We start from the raw sequence: 20,720 nt of genomic DNA on the forward strand, positions 1-20,720 counted from the left end.
AATGAATTATAAATGGTGAGAAGCAAGAGGGCCCACTGACACCTGGGCCCACCGGGAGTTTTCCTGGTATCCCTGTGGGCCAGTCCGACACTGATGAAGGGTTTTGAGATTGACATTCGGCCAAAGATAGGGAACCACTGAAATCATATTCTGTATGATATTCCACTAACTGGAGCATTTATGGAAAACTGCTAAATAGTTAGTGGGACCAGAATGAAATGGAATAGAATAGCCAGGCATATTTACCATTCTGATCTGTGACATTATATCAAGGATCGCAGATGAAAGTATATCTGATATAAAGCAACTACCTACTGATGAAATGGACATAAAGGTTCAAATTGGAGATTTTTGCTTGGAGCTTTGCTTTCCTCCATGGAATTTTTGTCATGTGACCATCCAACTGTAAATTCCTCATTAGGTGGGTCTGAATATATCACATGTAGTGCATTATCAACGACTGCAGCCTGTCTGGTAAGGTTGTCAGCACACAAAACAGCCACAGTTTCTATTGGGGAAAAATATGAAAAAGTGATGAGCATGGTCAAACAAGCTCTATTCATTACAATAACATATAGAATATTACCACTTACTTCTACAGAATAAGACTTAGTAGCATACTGTAGTACTGTACCATGGAACATAATAAACCCCCTGCTGTTGCCATGCTGTCACTATCTTGCCCTACTATACCCAGAGGTATTAGCCACACTACAATTATACACTACTATACCTGCTATCCCACAGCCACAGTTCCTTCCCAGAGGTTATTATCCCACTGCTACTATAGGCATCATCTCTCCCTACTATACCTGCTATCTCACAGCCCCAGTCCCTTCCCAGAGGCTATTATCCCCCCACTGCTACTATAGGCACCATCTCTCCCTACTATACCTGCTATCCCACAGCCACAGTCCCTTCCCAGAGGCTATTATCCCCCCACTGCTACTATAGGCACCATCTTTCCCTACTATACCTGCTATCCCACAGCCACAGTCCCTTCCCAGAGGCTATTATCCCCCCACTGCTACTATAGGCACCATCTCTCCCTACTATACCTGCTATCCCACAGCCACAGTCCCTTCCCAGAGGCTATTATCCCCCCACTGCTACTATAGGCACCATCTCTCGTTACTATACCTGCTATCCCACAGCCCCAGTCCCTTCCCAGAGGCTATTATCCCCCCACTGCTACTATAGGCACCATCTCTCCCTACTATACCTGCTATCCCACAGCCCCAGTCCCTTCCCAGAGGCTATTATCCCACTGCTACTATAGGCACCATCTCTCCCTACTATACCTGCTATCCCACAGCCCCAGTCCCTTCCCAGAGGCTATTATCCCCCCACTGCTACTATAGGCACCATCTCTCCCTACTATACCTGCTATCCCACAGCCCCAGTCCCTTCCCAGAGGCTATTATCCCACTGCTACTATAGGCACCATCTCTCCCTACTATACCTGCTATCCCACAGCCACAGTCCCTTCCCAGAGGCTATTATCCCCCCACTGCTACTATAGGCACCATCTCTCCCTACTATACCTGCTATCCCACAGCCCCAGTCCCTTCCCAGAGGCTATTATCCCCCCACTGCTACTATAGGCACCATCTCTCCCTACTATACCTGCTATCCCACAGCCACAGTCCCTTCCCAGAGGCTATTATCCCCCCACTGCTACTATAGGCACCATCTCTCCCTACTATACCTGCTATCCCACAGCCCCAGTCCCTTCCCAGAGGCTAGAGAGTATCAGCACTTACCTTCCTCCATTAAGAGGTTTCTATAAATGAGATTTAATGATTCCTCCTTGACACAGACTTGAAGGCCAGCATCTTCTTCTTCTGGGGAAGACAGCCAAAATGACTGGCCTAAAAACATGTTCTCCAGGCAGTGATTTAGGAAACCTTTGTTTATAAAAATACAACAGACAGTCAGTTATCTAATAGGAACATTTGTAAAAACTGTAATTCTAATCTGATGTATATTCCATTTTGCAAGCAGCCATATTTCTTGCCTGTTAATAAAGTTTCTTCCATAGACTTCAACAGAAGTTCATCAGAGCAATTAAAACAACTGTATGGGAAACTTGTTATAGATATTAGATGATGAAAAGAGAACTGCTAAGGGGATCTCATCTGTACCATTACAGACATCAATATCTTCTCTGCAGGGCAAACCAGTCTGTCCAACCAATCATCTATAACCCAATACATTTTAATCTGCTATCACTTTAAATGAAGCCTCTTGTTCAGGATCAAGGTCAAACTTGAAATAATTGTACTAAATATCTTCATTATTGTATGCCAAACGAAGATGAAACCAGTTTGTCCTGTCAGACTTCATTGCCACTGTTTAAAAGGGTTAAGGCAAAAAACAACCAAACAATTTGTTAATTGTTTCCATAATTTAGCTTTGTGTGGCGTGACAATCACTATAAATTATATAAACTTCTATTAAAAACATGGACAGGAAATCTACTTTGCAAGAGCAGATGATTTTCTTGTAAGAAAAGCAGTCTTTAGAGACAAATTAACCACAATTTTTAAAAAGGAGTTAAAATGAAAGTGAAGGTGAATTAAGCTTGCCCACAGCTACGCATTACTTGGTAAGTCACCAAATACAAGTCTGAAAGGTAATAGGGGGTCTGTAATATGGGGTCTTTGGCATGAGTACAGCACTACCCAATGCAGCTTTGTATTAGGAAAGCTTTGCTCCCAAGTACCCCAGGCCGGTGCAGTTTTCTCCTAACAGGAGCACCAGCCTGGGGTATCAGGTAAGTGATTACAATTACTGGAGGTGCCCAACAATTGGTACCCCTAATGATTGAACCTTTCCTTCTCCTATAATGGGGTTACTGCAGGTCTCAATACCCTAAAACAAAGCCCAGAGACCTGTGGCGATTTAACAACCGTATTGTGCAGAGTGCAAAATATGGAAGATGGTAGCCTATTTATTACCCCTTACATACTTCCTTCCTTGCTATAAATGACCCCAATTATGTTTTATAAGACTGGACACATACTCTTAAATCTTTCATTCACCTTATCTAACAATAAAACAAGGGATTACCTAGTGTATAATAAGTGGAAAACTTCCATATTTCTTCAAAGGTTTTGAAAGTCACGTTGATGACATCCTTATCACTCTCAATGGACAGCAAACGAGCAGACAACTCCTAAGGATATAAGGCAAAATGATTGGCTTGCTCAGAATACTTAATGCCAAACACATGTAACAGCAGTCTCTGGTTCCCATATGGTGCCCCAATGCTGAGCCAAACCGAAATAATCTGTTGAGAACAGTATTTACTAAAAAACGGGACTTACACTAAACACGGACACAACCTCTTTATTATCATTTTCCAGCAGCCGAAGTCTGTTCCTGAGTTCCCCTTGCAGATGTGGATCGGGAACTCCATTTCTGACCATAACAAGGTGAATGCAGAGATCTGTAGAACAAGAGACAAAAATCCCCTTATTGGTTGGTAAAATATTGAGCCTCAGTTTGACTCCCCATGCTTCCTGTTCAAGGAAATGCCCACCACCTATATACACAGAACAGCAGTGGAAAGAATTTTGCTTCTAAAATAACCTTTTATAAAAAAAAAAAACATTTGTTTCCAAACAAAAGGGCTTTAAAATGGATTTCTTGGTTTCTTCACAAAAAGATCACTTAACATTGGTTGAGTCTGCATGGTAGTCCTACTCCCACCCATTTTTTACATGCAACTGGACATATCTACTGAGCAAAGATCAGGCCTGGACTGGGATACAAAATAGGCCCTGGCATTTCAAGTACACAGAGGCCCAAACAGCCCCCCATAGGCCCAATAAATAGTGAGTGTCTATGGCACCTTACAGCAGCCCCTCTGGCATTTGCCGGAACCCACAGATTGCCAGTCCGGGCCGGGCAATGACTCATTATACGTAATTGCCTTACTATTATTATTGAGTTAGCAGGGTAGGGCAGAAGTTTTGTGTTGCTGCAATGTTATTCTCAGTCAGACCAACAAATTTCATCAATATTCTGCCCAACAGCAACCTGCCCTGAACGAGCTGAACATCATTGTGTTTTTGCTTTTTTATAACGCTTGTTTCATAGTAAATTCCTGTTATCCAAGGACTTGCTGAGCAGATGACTACTATGGCGGTACATTTCCTTCCCCAGAGCAAGCACATCAAACACATCCTCTGACTTCCTTTCTATCTCTGCTTTTGTAAACTCATTCATAGGTCAAAGTCAAAAATGTGCAGTGTCATGTATTTGTATTACATTGGGGATAGATTGAAATGTAATGGGAAATGCCTATCTAAAGGGCATGTGCTTGGGCATGTGGAAAACTATACCCCGAACAATGTAGGTCTCTATAAAAATATATTGCATAAATCAACACATGTGTAGTTCTAGATATTTTTGGGCCTATGGCTGAATCATTAAATTACCAGTGATTTTCTATATTTCTTACCTTGTTATGAGCTAAGGGGGACCCTGATCAAAGACTGGTTCTCCTTGGGGGAATTGAACTTAAAAAGTCTGACAACCAATATGGATTTATGTAGCTTAGTTAGCAATTGGAATTTGGAACACCCTGCTGTTTTATTTTTAAAGAGAAAAAGGAAATCACTTTTAAAAATTACAATTATTTGCTTAAAAGGAGATGGGAGATGGCTTTCCCATAATTTGAAGCTTGCTGGATAATGGGTTTCCGGATAACAGATCCTATACCAGTACTGTTATAAGGATACATACATGTAAGTGGTTCCCACCAAAAGGCAACGCAAGTGCCCATTGATTCCAGACTACCCTGTGGATCAGGACATCAGCGCTTAAAGGAGAAGGAAAGGCATTTTGGCATTTTACTGCCAATAGATTCGCCACATTAGTGCCACCTAGAACACTATATTTATTCTGCAGAATGCTTTACTATACCAGAGTAAAGAGCCCTAGAAGCTCCCTCAGATAGCAGCTGCCATTTTAGCTTGGTCTTGGTAGCTTCCTGCTGCAGTTATAGCCATTGGAAGCTCAGATCACACATTCCTAAGGGTGGGGGAAGTGAGTTCTTACGCATTCTTATGGGAGGGGGGAGCAGGAGAAAGGAGGGAGAGAGGAGAGAACTGAGCAGACTCAAGCCCCAAACCTGAAGGAGCCCTAAAAGAGAGAACGTCTGATACCGAAGAACATGTTCCCAAAAAAGGGGACAAGAAATCCTGTGTTTCTTTTGATAGAGGACTCAGTGCAGCGTTTCTGTGAGTGCTTATGGCTGTATTTACATAGACCTTTCTGATAAAGCTTACTTAGTTTTTACCTTTCTTTCTCCTTTAAGACAAGAAGAACAGGTTTGTATGACAGAAGTCACAGCTTCTTATTGTTATCCATCCTGACCACAGAAAAGGAAATGCACATTACCTGCCCCAGGAGCAGCAGCCAAGAATAGCACATTCATCAGTTCCCTGCACCGGTGCAGTCAGCAGCATTCACTTTAATAAAACCAGCTTGCAGAACGGCGCATACAATCAAATCAAAAGCCAAAACTTAATACATAAAAACTCACCCACATTCTATTCATTCCTATGGGATCTGTAGAAGCGTATTTATGGAATAATGAGTTCTAACCCACCCATGGATAAATACGCAATAGAAAGTGTGTGAGTTTTTATGTATTAAGCTCTAGACTTACATTTTGATAAATCTGGCCTTAAGGGCTTATTTATGAATTTTCGAGTTTCTGAAATAAACTCCCACATCGAATGGTCGCTAATTTAGAAATAAGAAAACCTCATTCAATCTAAAAACTCGAAAAATTTGAGTTTGCAAATATGGCTTGACTTTGCCTAACAAAACTCCCATTGACTTCTATAGAAACTCACAAGTTTTACATTCGAGTTTTCGTGTTTTTTGAACTTAATAAATACCAGACATTACAGTTTTCAAACCATAACTCGAATTCATGTTTTGTAAAAAACAAACAAACTTGACTGTTGATAAATCAGCCCATTAGTGTGTGTGTATATATATATATATATATATATATATATATATATATACACAGGTATGGGATCCCTTATCCGTAAACCCGTTATCCAGAAAGTTCCAAATTACAGAAAGGCTATCTCCCATAGACTCCATTATAAGCAAATAATTCAGATTTTTAAAAATGATTCCCTTTTCTCTGTAATAATAAAACAGTACCTGTACTTGATCCCAACTAAGATATAATTACCCCTTATTGGGGGCAGAACAGCCCTATTGGGTTTATTTCATGGTTAAATGATTCCCTTTTCTCTGTAATAATAAAACAGTACCTGTACTTGATCCCAACTAAGATATAATTACCCCTTATTGGGGGCAGAACAGCCCTATTGGGTTTATTTAATGGTTAAATGATTCCCTTTTCTCTGTAATAATAAAACAGTACCTGTACTTGATCCCAACTAAGATATAATTACTCCTTATTGGGGGCAGAACAGCCCTATTGGGTTTATTTAATGGTTAAATGATTCCCTTTTCTCTGTAATAATAAAACAGTACCTTGTACTTGATCCCAACTAAGATATAATTACCCCTTATTGGGGGCAGAACAGCCCTATTGGGTTTATTTCATGGTTAAATGATTCCCTTTTCTCTGTAATAATAAAACAGTACCTTGTACTTGATCCCAACTAAGATATAATTACCCCTTATTGGGGGCAGAACAGCCCTATTGGGTTTATTTAATGGTTAAATGATTCCCTTTTCTCTGTAATAATAAAACAGAACCTGTACTTGATCCCAACTAAGATATAATTACCCCTTATTGGGGGCAGAACAGCCCTATTGGGTTTATTTAATGGTTAAATTATTCCCTTTTCTCTGTAATAATAAAACAGTACCTGTACTTGATCCCAACTAAGATATAATTACCCCTTATTGGAGGCAAAACAACCCGATTGGGTTTATTCAATATCTATATAATTTTTAGCAGACTTAAGTTATGGAGATCCAAATTACGGAAAGATCCGTAATTTTATCCGGAAAACCCCAGGTCCCGAGCATTCTGGATAACAGGTCCCATACGCGTATATGATTCAGATTTCCACCTCACAGTCAGCTGTAATCTCTCCAGCTCTGCACTATACAGATGGAGCAATTACAGCAGGCAGGTACAACTCCTGTTACCCCCAATATAATATGGAATCAACATTGTTATATTAATACTAGTCAGTAATCATTCACATCTTACCCGAAATAAGTGTTTCCGTTTGTTCGCTACATTTTTCGGAACTGTTTTTCAAGCAGTCATTAATGTGCACAAAGTCTGTAATTATAGGTTGACCTGTAATGTAGAAAAACTGCTTCATTTATAATAAAAATAACAAAGAAACCATTGGCTTAATGCACACCTATGTAAAATAAGAAGAAGATGCAGGAAGAGGATCACTCTGTGGTGCTCGAGCGGAAGAACCCTTGGCTGGGGCAGTTTTCTGCAAACAACAGCACTGGCCTGGAGATCAGATAAGCAATTAAAATAACTGAGCGGGGGGAGCATGCCTAACATTTGCCACCCCTCAGTGATTAACCCTTTTTTTATCCTTTAAACCTGGTGTGCCCCTAGGCAGGGTGGTATTTATATATAGGTACCCCGAGAGCCTGTGCCTAGGGCAGCAGCTTTTGGGGGGGGGGGGGGGGCAGCCAGCTAGCAACATGCTGTTCCAGATTTCTGCAGCCCTGGGCCTTTGTGGCCTGCACACATATCCAGGCATGGTGGAAAGGCATTTAATTATAGGGAAAATGTTAGGAAAATCTGAGTAGGACACAGCAAGAGGGCTACCCACCAGTGTAAGGAATTCCCAGAGAGGCTGGGGGTGCTGCTTGCCACTGCGAGGAGCATTTAAGCGAGTTAGGGGTATATTTATTATAGTGTGTAAGCAAACGTCACCTGTGTTGTTGCCCATAGCACCCAATCAGCAATTAGATTTGAACATTTACCTACAAGTTTTAAAACAAAAGCAAAGATCTGATCTGATTGTTGCTATGGGCACCATCACTGGTTATGTTGGCTTAGAAACTATAATAAATATGCCCCCTAAGCCATGATGCTGAGCAATACCCCAAAGAAGTATCATGAGTACAGGGGTGGCCCCAACATTTCTACCTTCTTACTGGTATTCAACATGCGGCCCTGTTTAGTGATGGAACTCACCAAATGCGTGTAGGTATTGTGCACCCCTGTGTTTCAATAAGCTGCCATAATGTAAAGGAAGTGTCCGGCAAGCTTACAAAATGTTCAGTCAACAAAAAGAAAAGACTTGATCACCATCATAGAGGCACGGACCAGTAAACCTGACATTATCAGCTCTTGTAAAGGGAATCTATTGGAGTGCACTAAGCACAAACAGCCCAAATTCCAGGGATCACCTTATAACTTTTCTGTGCTTGTTATTTTGCAAGGTAAAACAAAAATTCTAAGAAACATTTCAATATACATTGATTAAAAAATTCCAATACTTTTATAATTACTTTTGAAAGCAGTAACTATCTCTTTGCATTACTGGTTCTGACTTCTGAAACAATGTAGCAGACACCAGCTGAATGAGAACTGACTTCTGCTGTTTTAAGAGTCAGAGAAAAGCACAAAGAAATTGTATATTGGAAAGTTGCTTCTAATGATGTTTTTTCATGCAAAAAAACAAAGGTTTTGGGTGGAGTTCCTCTTTAAACACTGTAATTGCACCATTTATTGCTTAAATAGAAGTTCCTGTATCACTCCAGGCTTATGGATACAAGTTCAAACTCACCACTGGGTCCTAGGGCAGAAATCGCCTTTTTGGCAGAAGAAATAATAGATTTAGAATTATTGGCCGGCTGTACAGCTGGGGGCTCCTTCATATTCTCCACAATGATATCGTCCAATCGCACCGCTTGTATCGTTCTCTCTGTCCAATGAGTTGACTCTGGTGGCTTCAAAGCTGCTGTTTCCGACTCACATTCATTCTCCTCTATAGGATGGAGTTTATAAACCCTAGAATGATAACCGCTGGCACTGGCATCTGTCGCCTCCATCTTTTCACCTTTTACATCATCTGCATTGTACCCACTGAAACAAAATATACTGCATGAAAAAATTGTATTGGTAATTTTTCTGTGAAAGAGCACTGGGGGGCAGGAAACAAATGTATATGATGAATTTAGTCCAAATGATAACTTCAAAATGGTAACTTTATAGTAAAAATATGACATTTAAAAGTTCCCACCTGGGGGACCCCACTCCAGTCGCAATCTACTGACCCAATTTCAATCTCCCTCCCCCCATTGTGTACTGCATTTCCTTCTTGTGGCCGCAATGGGGAGGTGGGAAGTGATGGCGCCTGAAGTTACCAATGAGGGGAGCAGACCTGGGTTGGCAGAGGCCTGGGGCCCACTGGGTATTTTCCCAGTTCCCCCACCGGCCCAGTACAACCCTGTGAATGATGCATCACAAGCTGTGTGTGCCTAGGTTAGGGGAGAATGCCTGTTTGCCCATCTAGATAATACTGAAGGTCCATCTTGAATGGCCAGTTAGGTGAGATTTGGAGAGAAAATATGTAACATAATGTCCAATATATAATATGTAATATAAGTGCCAGTAAGTTTGTAATGTCGGTGCTGGCCCTAGTTGGTGATTTACTGGCTAGGCCAGTTATATACCAACCAGATGGCAACTCTGCCAGCACAATGGTTCCAGGTCCAGGCAAGGTAGGAGGCTGATGCCAGTGGAGGGGTGATTCAGCCCTGTGTAGCATCAGCCTAAGGATCATATTTGGTACAGCCCAAGGAGATTGATTCCTAATTTCTATTATATTGAACCTCCGCCCTCACTGCAATATCACATTAGGACTAGTGAATGGATAGTATTCTGTTTATTAGTAGCAGTAAGCTTGTATTTTCTTACAAACTATAAGGGTGTCCAACCCTGTCTTAAAAATATCTATTATATCTGCCATCACAGCCACTTTAGGGAGAGAATTCATTATTCTTAAAGCCTTTGGCACTTTAAGTTGAAAGCTACTTCTTGGCATCTGATGGAATGAGTGGAAGTGCAATGGGGCTGTTGCAGGCCCAGACTGGCAATCTGTAGCTTCTAGGGGGCTGTTGTTGAGTCCCAGTCCAGACCTGGGCTGTCAGTATAAAGTCTGTCAGTGTATAAATGGAGGAATAAATCTCATTAGACTCTAAATTGTATATACACTGACTGTGCATGTACAGAAGGCTGCTGAGTAGTGGTGAGCAAAATTTTTGTCAGGCATGGATTTGTGGTGAATTTCTGTGTTTCGCTATTGGCAGATTTTTGTTGTGAAATGGGAGCAAAAATTTGACTTGCGTGTCAAAAACAATTGTTGCGCGGGTCATTTTTCATTTTCTGCAAATTTTTCAGCAAAACAGGACAGATTCGCTCATCAGTACTACTGAGTTCATGATCTCCCCCCAGGCTGCAACTTAAGTTCAAATTTCAACACAAACGCAAACAAACAAATGCGACGGAAACACCGACAGGCATTAATCTTTCACATTCGCTGGCTAATGTTCCCCGGGAGCAGTTACTCTTTAACTCTCTTTTCCCAATAGTATAGAAAATGCCTGACTGAATGAAAGGACAAATGTGATTAGGTTTCCATTAGTCTGGTTATAAGGGCAATACTTCTCATTAGAAAGCACTATTTTGAGAAAACTATTAAGGTGTTTAGTTGTGCCCCAATGGAAAGGATTCTAGTAGCTGCTACTCACAGCTTGTGAGGGTGATGGCACACAGAACAACTAAGGCACTTCAGGCACTTTGCCACCCTCAGGGAGCACAAGTTTTCACTGCTGAACTATTCCGCAGAAGGCTTCTTTACAGCCAGCAACAAGTAGCAGCTTCTTATCTGCCGGAGTAAAACATCCCTGATTTATTTATTCTTGGTGTTAAATCATCAAAATGTAGCTTGGCAATTCACAAAAGTGTATTTGCACTGCAACCATAAGCAAACACTTCACTTCAAATGCTTGTCACCAATGGACAAGTGAGTAAAGCAGGAATGTGTAGTTCAGCTACAGCTGCAGGGATAGTTACACCTATTCAAGATTTTGTAAGTGGGGTTAAACTAATTACTTGTTGCATTATGATAAAAAAAACTCTAATACGATTATTATACAATTATTATTGTTAGAAATTAAATTAATCTCTGCCCCATCAGAGTTTACAATGTAAGGTCCTTATCACATACTATACACAATAGGTCAGTTTTATCAGGAGCCGGCTAACCTGCCTGTACGGTTCTGGAGTTTGGGAGGAAACAAGGGGACCCAGAGGGAACCCACATAGACACAGGGAGAACATACAAACTCCTTTCATTTAGTGCCCAGTGGTGGGAACCAAACTCAGGACCCCAGCACTGCAAGGCTACAATGCTACCCACTAAGCTGCCTAAAATAAAGAAACATATATTTGTACTTTACAAGTAAACTTTCCCCAGACAAATCAGTGCCATGCTTGCAGACCTGGATGGTGGGACTCAAATTAATGCCGAGTTCCTAATAGGCTTCCTACCTTTTCCCAGCAGATCTTTTCCTCTCTGAGCATTTGGCAGAGTAGAATGTGGCTCAGCGCTGTGTGCGCAGCAGCCCCCTGTCTGTCACATCCCTTCCTGTGTGACCTCGATACCTTTCCTGTTGACTGAACTACCCAGTGCCGAGCTCTGCCTCTCCCCATTGACACAGAGTTGACCATTAACAGCGTGACCCATATTGTACTGATCATGTTGTAATGGGGGGGAGGCACATGGTATTTCAAGTTAGGACAGAGGGGCAGATATTGGAGATAAAGGTACAAAGTACATATTATAGTGTGAAACAATTGTTAGAGATTTATTCGGTGTAAGATAATATCCATTAATATATACTGTATATTGTACTGTATATGCACCTTCCCTAAATACAGGAAAATAGAGTCCTACGCAGAACCAATTTTTGAGACCCCGACCCAACCTGGATCCCCGGTCACAACCCGAGACCCGGAACTGCTTCCTACATCTTTACTTGCTTTGACCCACTACCCAACCCGACCCGCAACTGCCTTATCCACAACCTGATCCACTAACCGCCGATCACAATTAAACAGGAAGTGCTGTTGCTGCAAACCGGAAGTGACATCATCAGTGATGGGCAGGGATAGAAAAAATGTTTTAAAAAATGTTTAAAAGAGTAAAATATAGAAAATATAGGTAATATAAGATAAGAAATATGGATAAGACACGCAATTCGACCCACCAACATGCATTTTTTCCCATCAATACACTGTAAAACGTGTGTGTGTAACCTTGGTGTTGCCTTACAGAGCTTTTTATAGATGCAAAGTTGTGACAGGTTTTGAGCCTTGCCCCTCAGGAAACATTAACAAATAAGATCCAATTAATTATGTCATAGAATGTCCTTTTCATTTGCAATTTGTCTTCATTATTTTATTATTGTTTCTGAACTATTTGCCTTCTTCTCAGGGTTGGACTGGGGGGTTCAGGACCCATTGGGGCTACAGCCCCAGGGTCCCCCACACCCCACAGGGGCCCCCCGCCAGCCCACACCGACCCTGCTTCCTCTTCTGCATCTTTCCAGCTTTCAAATGGGGTTAGTGAAGTAATAATTTTATTGTTATTTTTACTGTACTTGTTATTACTTATCCTTCTCTTCAATCCCTCTCCTATTCATATTCCAGTTGCTCATTCAAACTACTGCCTGGTTGCTAAGGTAAACAAAACCCAAGCAACCAGGTGGCTGCTGAAACAGTTCCTTGAACCCTGGGTCCCCAAATGCTACTGAACTACAGATCTCAACATCCTTCAACATATAAACAAGTTTTAATGCATGATGGAATTTGTGGTCCGGTAACATTTGAAGATGGTCAAGAATGTATTTCTGATCTGGGCTCTCCAAAACAAAGCATAGGCACCTGTGCTCCACCTTGGAATACAGTGCTACCTGGGTTCAGCAGCACTGTATTCATAAGGGGACGGTATATGTGCTTTATGGTACAGTGCTGTCCTATGCTTGTCATGGAGCCCGCATTGCAAAACACAAGACTTGGACTCGCACTTAGTTACGCACAGGCCTATTTTGTGCCCACAGACACAAGGGAATGCTGACATTAGGAGATATTCACCATCAGATAACACCATCACTCATTTCCTGGGTGGCATTTAGGGTTGCTACCTTTTAAGAAGATAGTTACTGGCCAGCAGGGTCAGTCTGTGATGTTAAAGGGGGAGGCTTGATGATGAAAGAGGGCAGAGCTATGATGTCAAAGGCGGCTCCAGATGGATTGGGGAAGGGAAAAAGGGTATGTTTCTGCTAGATTCTTGGCAAATCAGGGGCTTAAGGGGGTGAGCCAGGGGCTGAACTTAAGGATATTATTACATATACATTGCCAGTAAATGTGTAATACCAGCCTCAGCCTTGGCAGGCATATTACTAGTAAAAATACCGGCCAGGCAGCAACCCTAGTGGCATTCCAACACACTGTTATTGGGAGTGGAGGGGGATCCCCTGCATTTCAGACTGACCCATAATGAATTCAGATTGTGAGTCAGGAGATAGACCAAAGTGCATTCCAAATGCAAATGGTCGCCGTTGCTCAGACGGGCATTGCCCTGGTGATGAAACATTTTCCTGCACCGACACCTCTGCTTCTGGCTCTCAGGGAACTGCACACGTGATTCTATGGGTTTATACGTCTGTGTGCCATTGGCACTTATAAGCACATGAATCCATAGATACAGCATTTCAATATTGAACATGGATGTGTGCAAATCAGCTGAGCAAGGCTGAGAGTTCAGGAGTCACATCATCACACAAGCTGAACATCCAGACATTGTTCTGAAATCTCTGTACTCAGCAATGTCAGCACGTGGTGCCTGGAAGTGCCCTGGATAAACAGGACGTGGCCACAGGGTCCGGCTGATAGGCAGCTCACAAGGAACCATGATCAGTTTAGCTCTTTGGGGCAGATTCATTTTATAATGACATTTTTCTATCATTTAGGCTGTGATCACAAACCAGCCTTCATTTCTGTGGTGGTTTCTAATTATTTAAAATGCTATCCGGGTTTCCAGGGTCACTGACCCCAGCAAGCAGAAAGCAACTTTATTTGAAAACTTCATTTTATTGTTAGCAATCACATATTTTTCCTCATATACCAAGGGTGGGGAGTAGTTCTAAGTTCAAAAAATTGACGCAAGCCACCATGTTTGATTTTGCGCCCTTAGTGCTTTTGTGCATGCATCTGGGGCTTTAATTAATGATCCCTACTGAGTCTTTCATATTGGATCCCCCTTATTCCAGTCTGCTGACAAGTTGATGCTATGGGCTACATGTAGCAAATATTGAACCTTTAATTACATTACCCCTGAAGGTCCCCATACACGGGCCGATTCTATCTTCTGATATTGGTCCCTTAGACCCATTCGGCAGCTAATCGCCCCGTGTATGGGCACTACTGACGGCCTGGCCGACCAATATCTGGCCAGATCTCGATCGGGTAGGTTAGAAAATCTAGTCGGATCGGGGACCGCATCGGCTCGTTGATGCAGTCCCCGAACCGACTGCCCCATTGCCGCCAATATAATTTGATCGTTTGGCCCCAGGGCCAGACGATTGAATTAGCCTGCACACTCCCTGATATCGACCCCGTAGGTGGGGATATCGGGTGAAGATCCGCTCGCTTGGCGATCCCGCCAAGAAAGCAAATCTTAACATGTATGGGGACCTTAAGTATATGGTGTATATGGGTTTATTTTTATAGGTCACATATAAAAGTGAGCACAAGTGCTTGCAGATGTCCCTAGCACTCACATCTATAGCTGAGCCTTGTAACCACACAGGGGGTGCGAAAGTGCAGTTGACAATAGCAATCAATCAGGTCTTTGCTTTCACTTTCACAATGGTTTTAACATTAATTGTAAGTGTTGCCCCTGAAAGCAATGTTCATGTTCACTGACTATTAAAACAATATGGCAGGAGTCAGGGCTCCTCCTGGACATTTAGTTGGTTTCCAGCTTTGGTTGCAAAATTTAGCAGAAGTGCTAAATGATTATTAAATGCATTTGGAGTGTAGCAAAGCAAAACTGCACTACAGGTTCAGGTAACCAGAAACCAGTTATCCAGAAAGCTTCAAATACAGCCCTGCCAACTGCAAAAGCACAAAGTAAGCCTGGTGCCCATCGGCCTAAGAGAAAAAATGTAAAGTCTGATGTACAGAGACTCAGATGGGCTGATTCTGGCAAATGCCAGAGGAGCTGCTGTAAGATGCCACAGACAGTCACTATTTATTGGGCTGCTGGGGGCTGTTTGGGCCTCTGTGTACCTGAAATGCTAAGTCCGGGCCTGGGCTGCGGTGCTGTTCAGCTCTCAGGGTCCATTCCCCATAACAAGTCGTGTCAGCATTTCCACTTTCCAGCTGAGAAACACTGCATGTTTGTCTCCTCCGGCCGCAGGAAGGGAATCTGCTCCTTTATCTCTCTCCCAGGCCAAATGGAGAGTTAAGGGAATAGTGAGTGGAATGGAAACCCTTGGAGGAAAAGCCTGTAGCCCGCCGGTCTGTACTAATCTGCTGACTGCTTAAAACTTTGGTGAGAATCCCATTATCATCCCATTCCCTAGGTAGCCCCTGACACACACTGAGCCCCCCACTTAAAGGAGAAGGAACAGCTAATAAAGAGTTAATCTCAAGCTGCAGGCATACCTGCCCTTAAGTCTCCCCATATTTCTCCTGTTCAGAAGATCAGAAGCCAAACAGGAAAAAAAGCGCTGAGCTGTGCAAAGAAAGTTCCCATAATGCCTCACTCCTGCACTGACCATGGGACCAGATCCATAGCTTGCACATGCGCACACAGCTGAGCGTCTGGTTGCCATGGCGACGCAGCCGACAGGAGAGCGAGAAGCGAGTGTAGATCTGTATCTGCATATCTCTTTCTGCCCAATGTAGCGGTGCGCAGTGAGCGGGGGGGGGGGTGAGTATATCTCTTTCTGCCCAGTGCAGTTCTATCGCAGTATAAAGATGCAAGTAGCCAGTGAGTGGCGAGCGGCAACGGAGGGGGGATGCTCTGTGACATGCTGTGGGGTAGCGGGGGGGTTTGTGGCAGGTGCGCGGTGAACGGGGGGGGGGGGGCCGAGGACACTCTGCGACATGTTGTTGGGTGGGGGGGGTGGCTATACAAAACTCTGCGACATGCAGACCCGGCAAGTGCGCGGGGGGGTTGTTGTGGCAGAAGGCAAATGCAAGTGTCAGGCAAACATATGAAGGGAGGGGTTTGTGAGCAGGTGCGGGGATCGGAGGGGGGGCTGGCTTGTGCTTTTCAGCAATAGCCCATACAGACATGCTGGACAAGATGGCGGCGCCGTTCACTGAAACAAGTATGTAGGTTCTAGTAAGTGTATCTCAGTAAATCTTTCATTAGGCAAGCCAGGAATATAGCGTTTTTACACAGCAATAGTAGTACTATTTAATAGTGTGCTTAATAGGTTTTGACTTTCCTTCTCCTTTAAAACTGGGTGAAACAAAAACAATTAGGGGGTTAACTTCTCCTTGTAAATACTGACTTTTCTACTCCTCTACTTTTCTTAGCCTCTATAGGATTCAATGGTACTCGAATCCTATGTGTCACCTATCATGTGGAATTAGTATATTAGGAACACAATTATGAGGAAATGGAGGGGCAAGGGGCACTATAAAGGTTAAAGGGTAAATATATTGCATGCAAGGTTTACATTTTTTTTTGTTATTCTTCGGTCCAGATATCAAGCTGTACATTGTGAATGTAGCATCATTTAAGGCATGATAGTAAAACATGTTTTTCTGAATAAGAACTGTATTATTATATTGTGGAAAGATACCAGCAAGGATGCATTGCATTTATACATCCGCTCCCTCACCTATGAGTGACAACAGTTCCATTATCCCAGGGTCGGCCTTGGCGCATAGCACCCCTGTGCAGCATAGTGCAGTGGCCATTGTAGCTTGAATGCTGGATACAGGAATGTAGCTTTTAGGGCATAATTACAGGTTTATATCCAAATAGGGTTGCCACTTATTATTTCAGCAGAATGGTGATGTAGCAGCATGGGGATGGCAGGGGCAGGATGGGGAGGTCCAGGTGCTGGGAATGTCATAATGGGCAAGCAAAGATTAATCAAGTTACACTAATTATGATATATTTACTGCAATTGACTCTGACATTTATTTAACAGTAGGAATAAAAATGCTCTTTCCCCTTCTTACCACCAGTTCTGATTACTGAGCACACAAACCCTTTGGTGCCCTCTGCTGGACTATTTTGAAATGATTGGCGTGTATTTGCTTCACACTAGTGGTAATGCCACACAGGGGTGAGTCTCAGCATACAAACGCTTGTTGGGAATCAGCCCCCCTGCCCAGGTGCAGGCACACGCAGCGTATTTCTGCCCACACTGTGTACTCCAGCAGTTTCAGGCAGACATACCCATGCGGATTCAATGCCTTCAGGTGCAGGCACAACTTAAGGTGGCCATACACTGCAAGATCTTCTCCCAATATGCCTACCTCTGGGCCAAAGGATCAAATTAAAATGGCAGGCATAGATAGGCACACTGCATCAGCGATCTGATGTGCTCCCCGATCCGACGGAAAAAACAAAGCTGCCAGATCGAGATCTCCCCAATTTCAGGCAGGCCTCTCGGCAGTGCCCAATCAGTCTGAAGGACCAGCGTCGGCCCGTGTATGGGCACCTTAGGGGAATGTGGCATTACCCACACACAGCTGCCCTGCTATTTATCTCAGAGCAGCGCTGATTATCACTGTAATCCAACCAGCAGCCACCTATTTGTGCTCTCAGAGCAAAGGTGGGAATTGTAGGCAAGAGATTGTGTTTATACATTTAATGAATGTATATTGGTAATAAAGTTCTTTTTTAATGGATAACCTGGAACTTGACTTTTAGCTAAATATACAGTAAAAATCTTTGATGAGTTTGCAACGTTTCTGTAATTTCTTATTCAATAAAACAACGTACCTAAAGAACTTTTTTTTTTAATTTCTGTTGTTTTCTTTTGGTTGGGGGGTCGGGGTTGGTTTGAGATTTTGCATTATCAGTTCCTCATTCCACTTAGCAACGCATGGTAGGTACTAATTGAATCCAACAGCCAATTAAAGGGAAAAAGGTAGTGTACATCTCCTTCACCCTCTTAAAGGGATTCCTCATTGCATAATACTTTTTCTTTTTGTTGGTTTTTATGGTTGTTGATTACGCAGTGTAAGTGACCATTATATATAGACCAGCCACCTGTTATTAATAAAAAACATATTATAACACATAGATTGGGATAATTGTTTCTCAGCTGCTGTGGGTCTTGAAGCCAAGGCCTTTACTTATTGTTTACCCTGTCATTTACTACATACTAATGAAGCAGGATAAGTGCACTGGGATTTAACATAGAGAGGATCTACCTATGCAGTCTGTCCCTTGCCTGCCCTAGCTCTGCTAAATTGGATCAGCCGCACTGCCCTCCAAATGTCTTACTTTTAAGTACCTTAAAATGGCTATTGCCCCTTACTGGCCATGTTGCTTGTCTAGTGGGCTGGTTATTACCCCCCAGCCAACCAGAGGCAAAGGGAAGCAGAATAATAGACATGTGCCCTGCTGGTTGTGCTGCCTGTTCCCCTTGGCCTGTGTTGGAACCTTCCCCTACCTCCCCTTGGCCTATGTTGCACCCTGTAGCCAAGATATCCCCTATATCTTTATACAAAAAAAAGAGAGGGGGATTGATCAATGCACATTCCCTGGTCCCGTTTCATACGTAAATTATCTATGCTAGTGCATGTACGGGGTTTTAGTTACAAAATTATGATCATAAGATTGGTAAGCCACCATACAACGTCAAGGTAAACCCCCTATGGTGGTCCTATCTATTTACCTCTGGCATATTTTTCAAAGGCTGGCACTCCCATGCACAGCCATTCTTGACCTGGGGGCTGGTTTGAGTCAGAGGGCTTAGTCCACCCCATGCCTTCAGCTTTTACAGAGAGAGATTGCCAAGACCCTTTCTGTGTATCTCCTATACCTTGCCTGAACTTAGACACTTACAATAAAGCTTAGTCGTATGGTTGGAGAAGTGGGTTATGGGGCATGGTCTTACCCAGGAGTGGACGGGCCTTAAAAACCATTAGAAGGGAAGAATCTAGAGGAAGAAAGAAAACTCCTCCTTCTGATACAATCCCCCTCGCAGCCCACAAGAGGATTCATTTTTGTCTAACCAAGATACAGATTAAAGTAATTCAACTATGTAGAGCAATAGACTCTAGCCAGGCAAATGACAACCAGCAGAACTTGTTTCCAGGGAAGGAGGACTTCCCACAGCTGTTTGAAGAGAAAGGGATATTACAGTATGTAAGTAATAAAAAGTCCTTTTGTTCATTTAACAAGCTGTGGGACACAGGAACCATGGGGACAAGCCAAAGCTGTTAATCAATGATTAAGGGGTCTGGTAACTTAGGTCACAGCAACCTGTAGCACTTTTCTATCAAAGTGCACATTAGATGCCGCAAAGACCTAGAATTTGTAGAATTTAGCAAAGAAATGAATGGAGGACCAAGTAGCGGGCTTGCAAATCTGTTTAGCTGAGGCCTGTTCTGGAAGACCCAAGAGGTGCTGATGCCATTGGTAGAATGAGCCCCGATTCACAGAGAAGGAGACAACCCCTTGGCTACATATGCTCATCTAATGGCCTCCTTAATCCATATAGAAACAGCCCCCTACCAGCCTACTAAATAGTGACTGGATATGGCATCTTACAGCAGTACATCTGCCATTTGCCAGAATCCACAGATTTTCAGTCCAGGCCTTTTTAGGACCGAGGGAGCGGAGGGCTCCAGAAATGGCAGGTTCATGGGCGTGGCACCCTGGAGAAATGTGTGAATGTTAAGGTTAGAGGCGAGTTTGAATTGAATAAGCAGGGAGAAAGCAGACACCTGGTATTTGAGAGACCCCAATGAAAGGCCTTTGGATATAAACCTGGTAGATCAGTTTGTTTTTGTCCAAATGTACCGGTTGCATGCTCAGCACTCAATAAAAGTCTAGAAGACTGGAAGAGCCGCTCTACTGATCCAAGCATTCAGATCCATTTTACATTATTGGTCTAAGCTCAAATTCATCCGGTTTGTTTTTTTTAGTCATTTCATATATTCTGGGTGAGATTCAATTGGACAACCCTGAGACTGTGCCTTACTATACACACTATTTCACAGCTTATGTTCTTTACCTGACACCATTTCATTATACAAACGATGCCACAATTATACAATTTACACAATATTGACTATTTACACTGTCCCTTAGTCACAGCACATTCCCCCTGCACACCATTCCAGGTATTGCTACCTCCCGAAAAACTGCTACAATTCCTTTTTCTCCCCAGTATCCCTTCTCATGGCCACATAAAGTGTGAGGGGGGAGCTAGTGTTTATACTGCCTTCCAAAAAAAGTGAATATGAAGGGAAGAGTGGCACAACATGAAAACACTGTTTGGCTCATTTATTAACATTGGGCAAACTTACCTGTTGGTGGTAACCCACAGCAACCAAAGAGTAATTGGCTTTTTTTTCAGCCTGCTGCAGGTAGAACAATTAATGCAACAATTTGACTTGTTGACAAAGGTTACTGTCTATGGGTAAATCTGCCCAGTGTTGATAAATGAGCTCCTGT

At 42.8% G+C, this 20,720-nt stretch overlaps 1 protein-coding gene across 3 annotated transcripts in view; it reads right to left on the reverse strand.

Annotated features, from left to right (window-relative positions):
- The window catches only part of sh3tc1 (SH3 domain and tetratricopeptide repeats 1), a 101,936-nt gene that overhangs the window by 17,892 nt on the left and 63,324 nt on the right, over nucleotides 1-20,720 (reverse strand). Inside the window, exons 1-7 of one of the 3 annotated variants that reach the window (XM_004911255.3) lie at nucleotides 11,546-11,678; nucleotides 8,778-9,076; nucleotides 7,223-7,315; nucleotides 3,330-3,451; nucleotides 3,073-3,178; nucleotides 1,764-1,907; nucleotides 316-508 (exon numbers count right to left, since the gene is read on the reverse strand). In XM_004911255.3, the coding sequence (XP_004911312.1) occupies nucleotides 316-508; nucleotides 1,764-1,907; nucleotides 3,073-3,178; nucleotides 3,330-3,451; nucleotides 7,223-7,315; nucleotides 8,778-9,042 (923 nt within the window). In that variant the 5' untranslated portion in view covers nucleotides 9,043-9,076; nucleotides 11,546-11,678. Of the gene's footprint in view, nucleotides 1-315; nucleotides 509-1,763; nucleotides 1,908-3,072; nucleotides 3,179-3,329; nucleotides 3,452-7,222; nucleotides 7,316-8,777; nucleotides 9,077-11,545; nucleotides 11,681-20,720 lie in introns of those variants that run through there. The other 2 variants (XM_012955723.3, XM_031895316.1) reach the window with 2 other exon arrangements.

The sequence above is a fragment of the Xenopus tropicalis genome, chromosome 1 (genome assembly GCF_000004195.4).
Source record: "Xenopus tropicalis strain Nigerian chromosome 1, UCB_Xtro_10.0, whole genome shotgun sequence".
Taxonomy (NCBI): Eukaryota; Metazoa; Chordata; class Amphibia; order Anura; family Pipidae; genus Xenopus; species Xenopus tropicalis.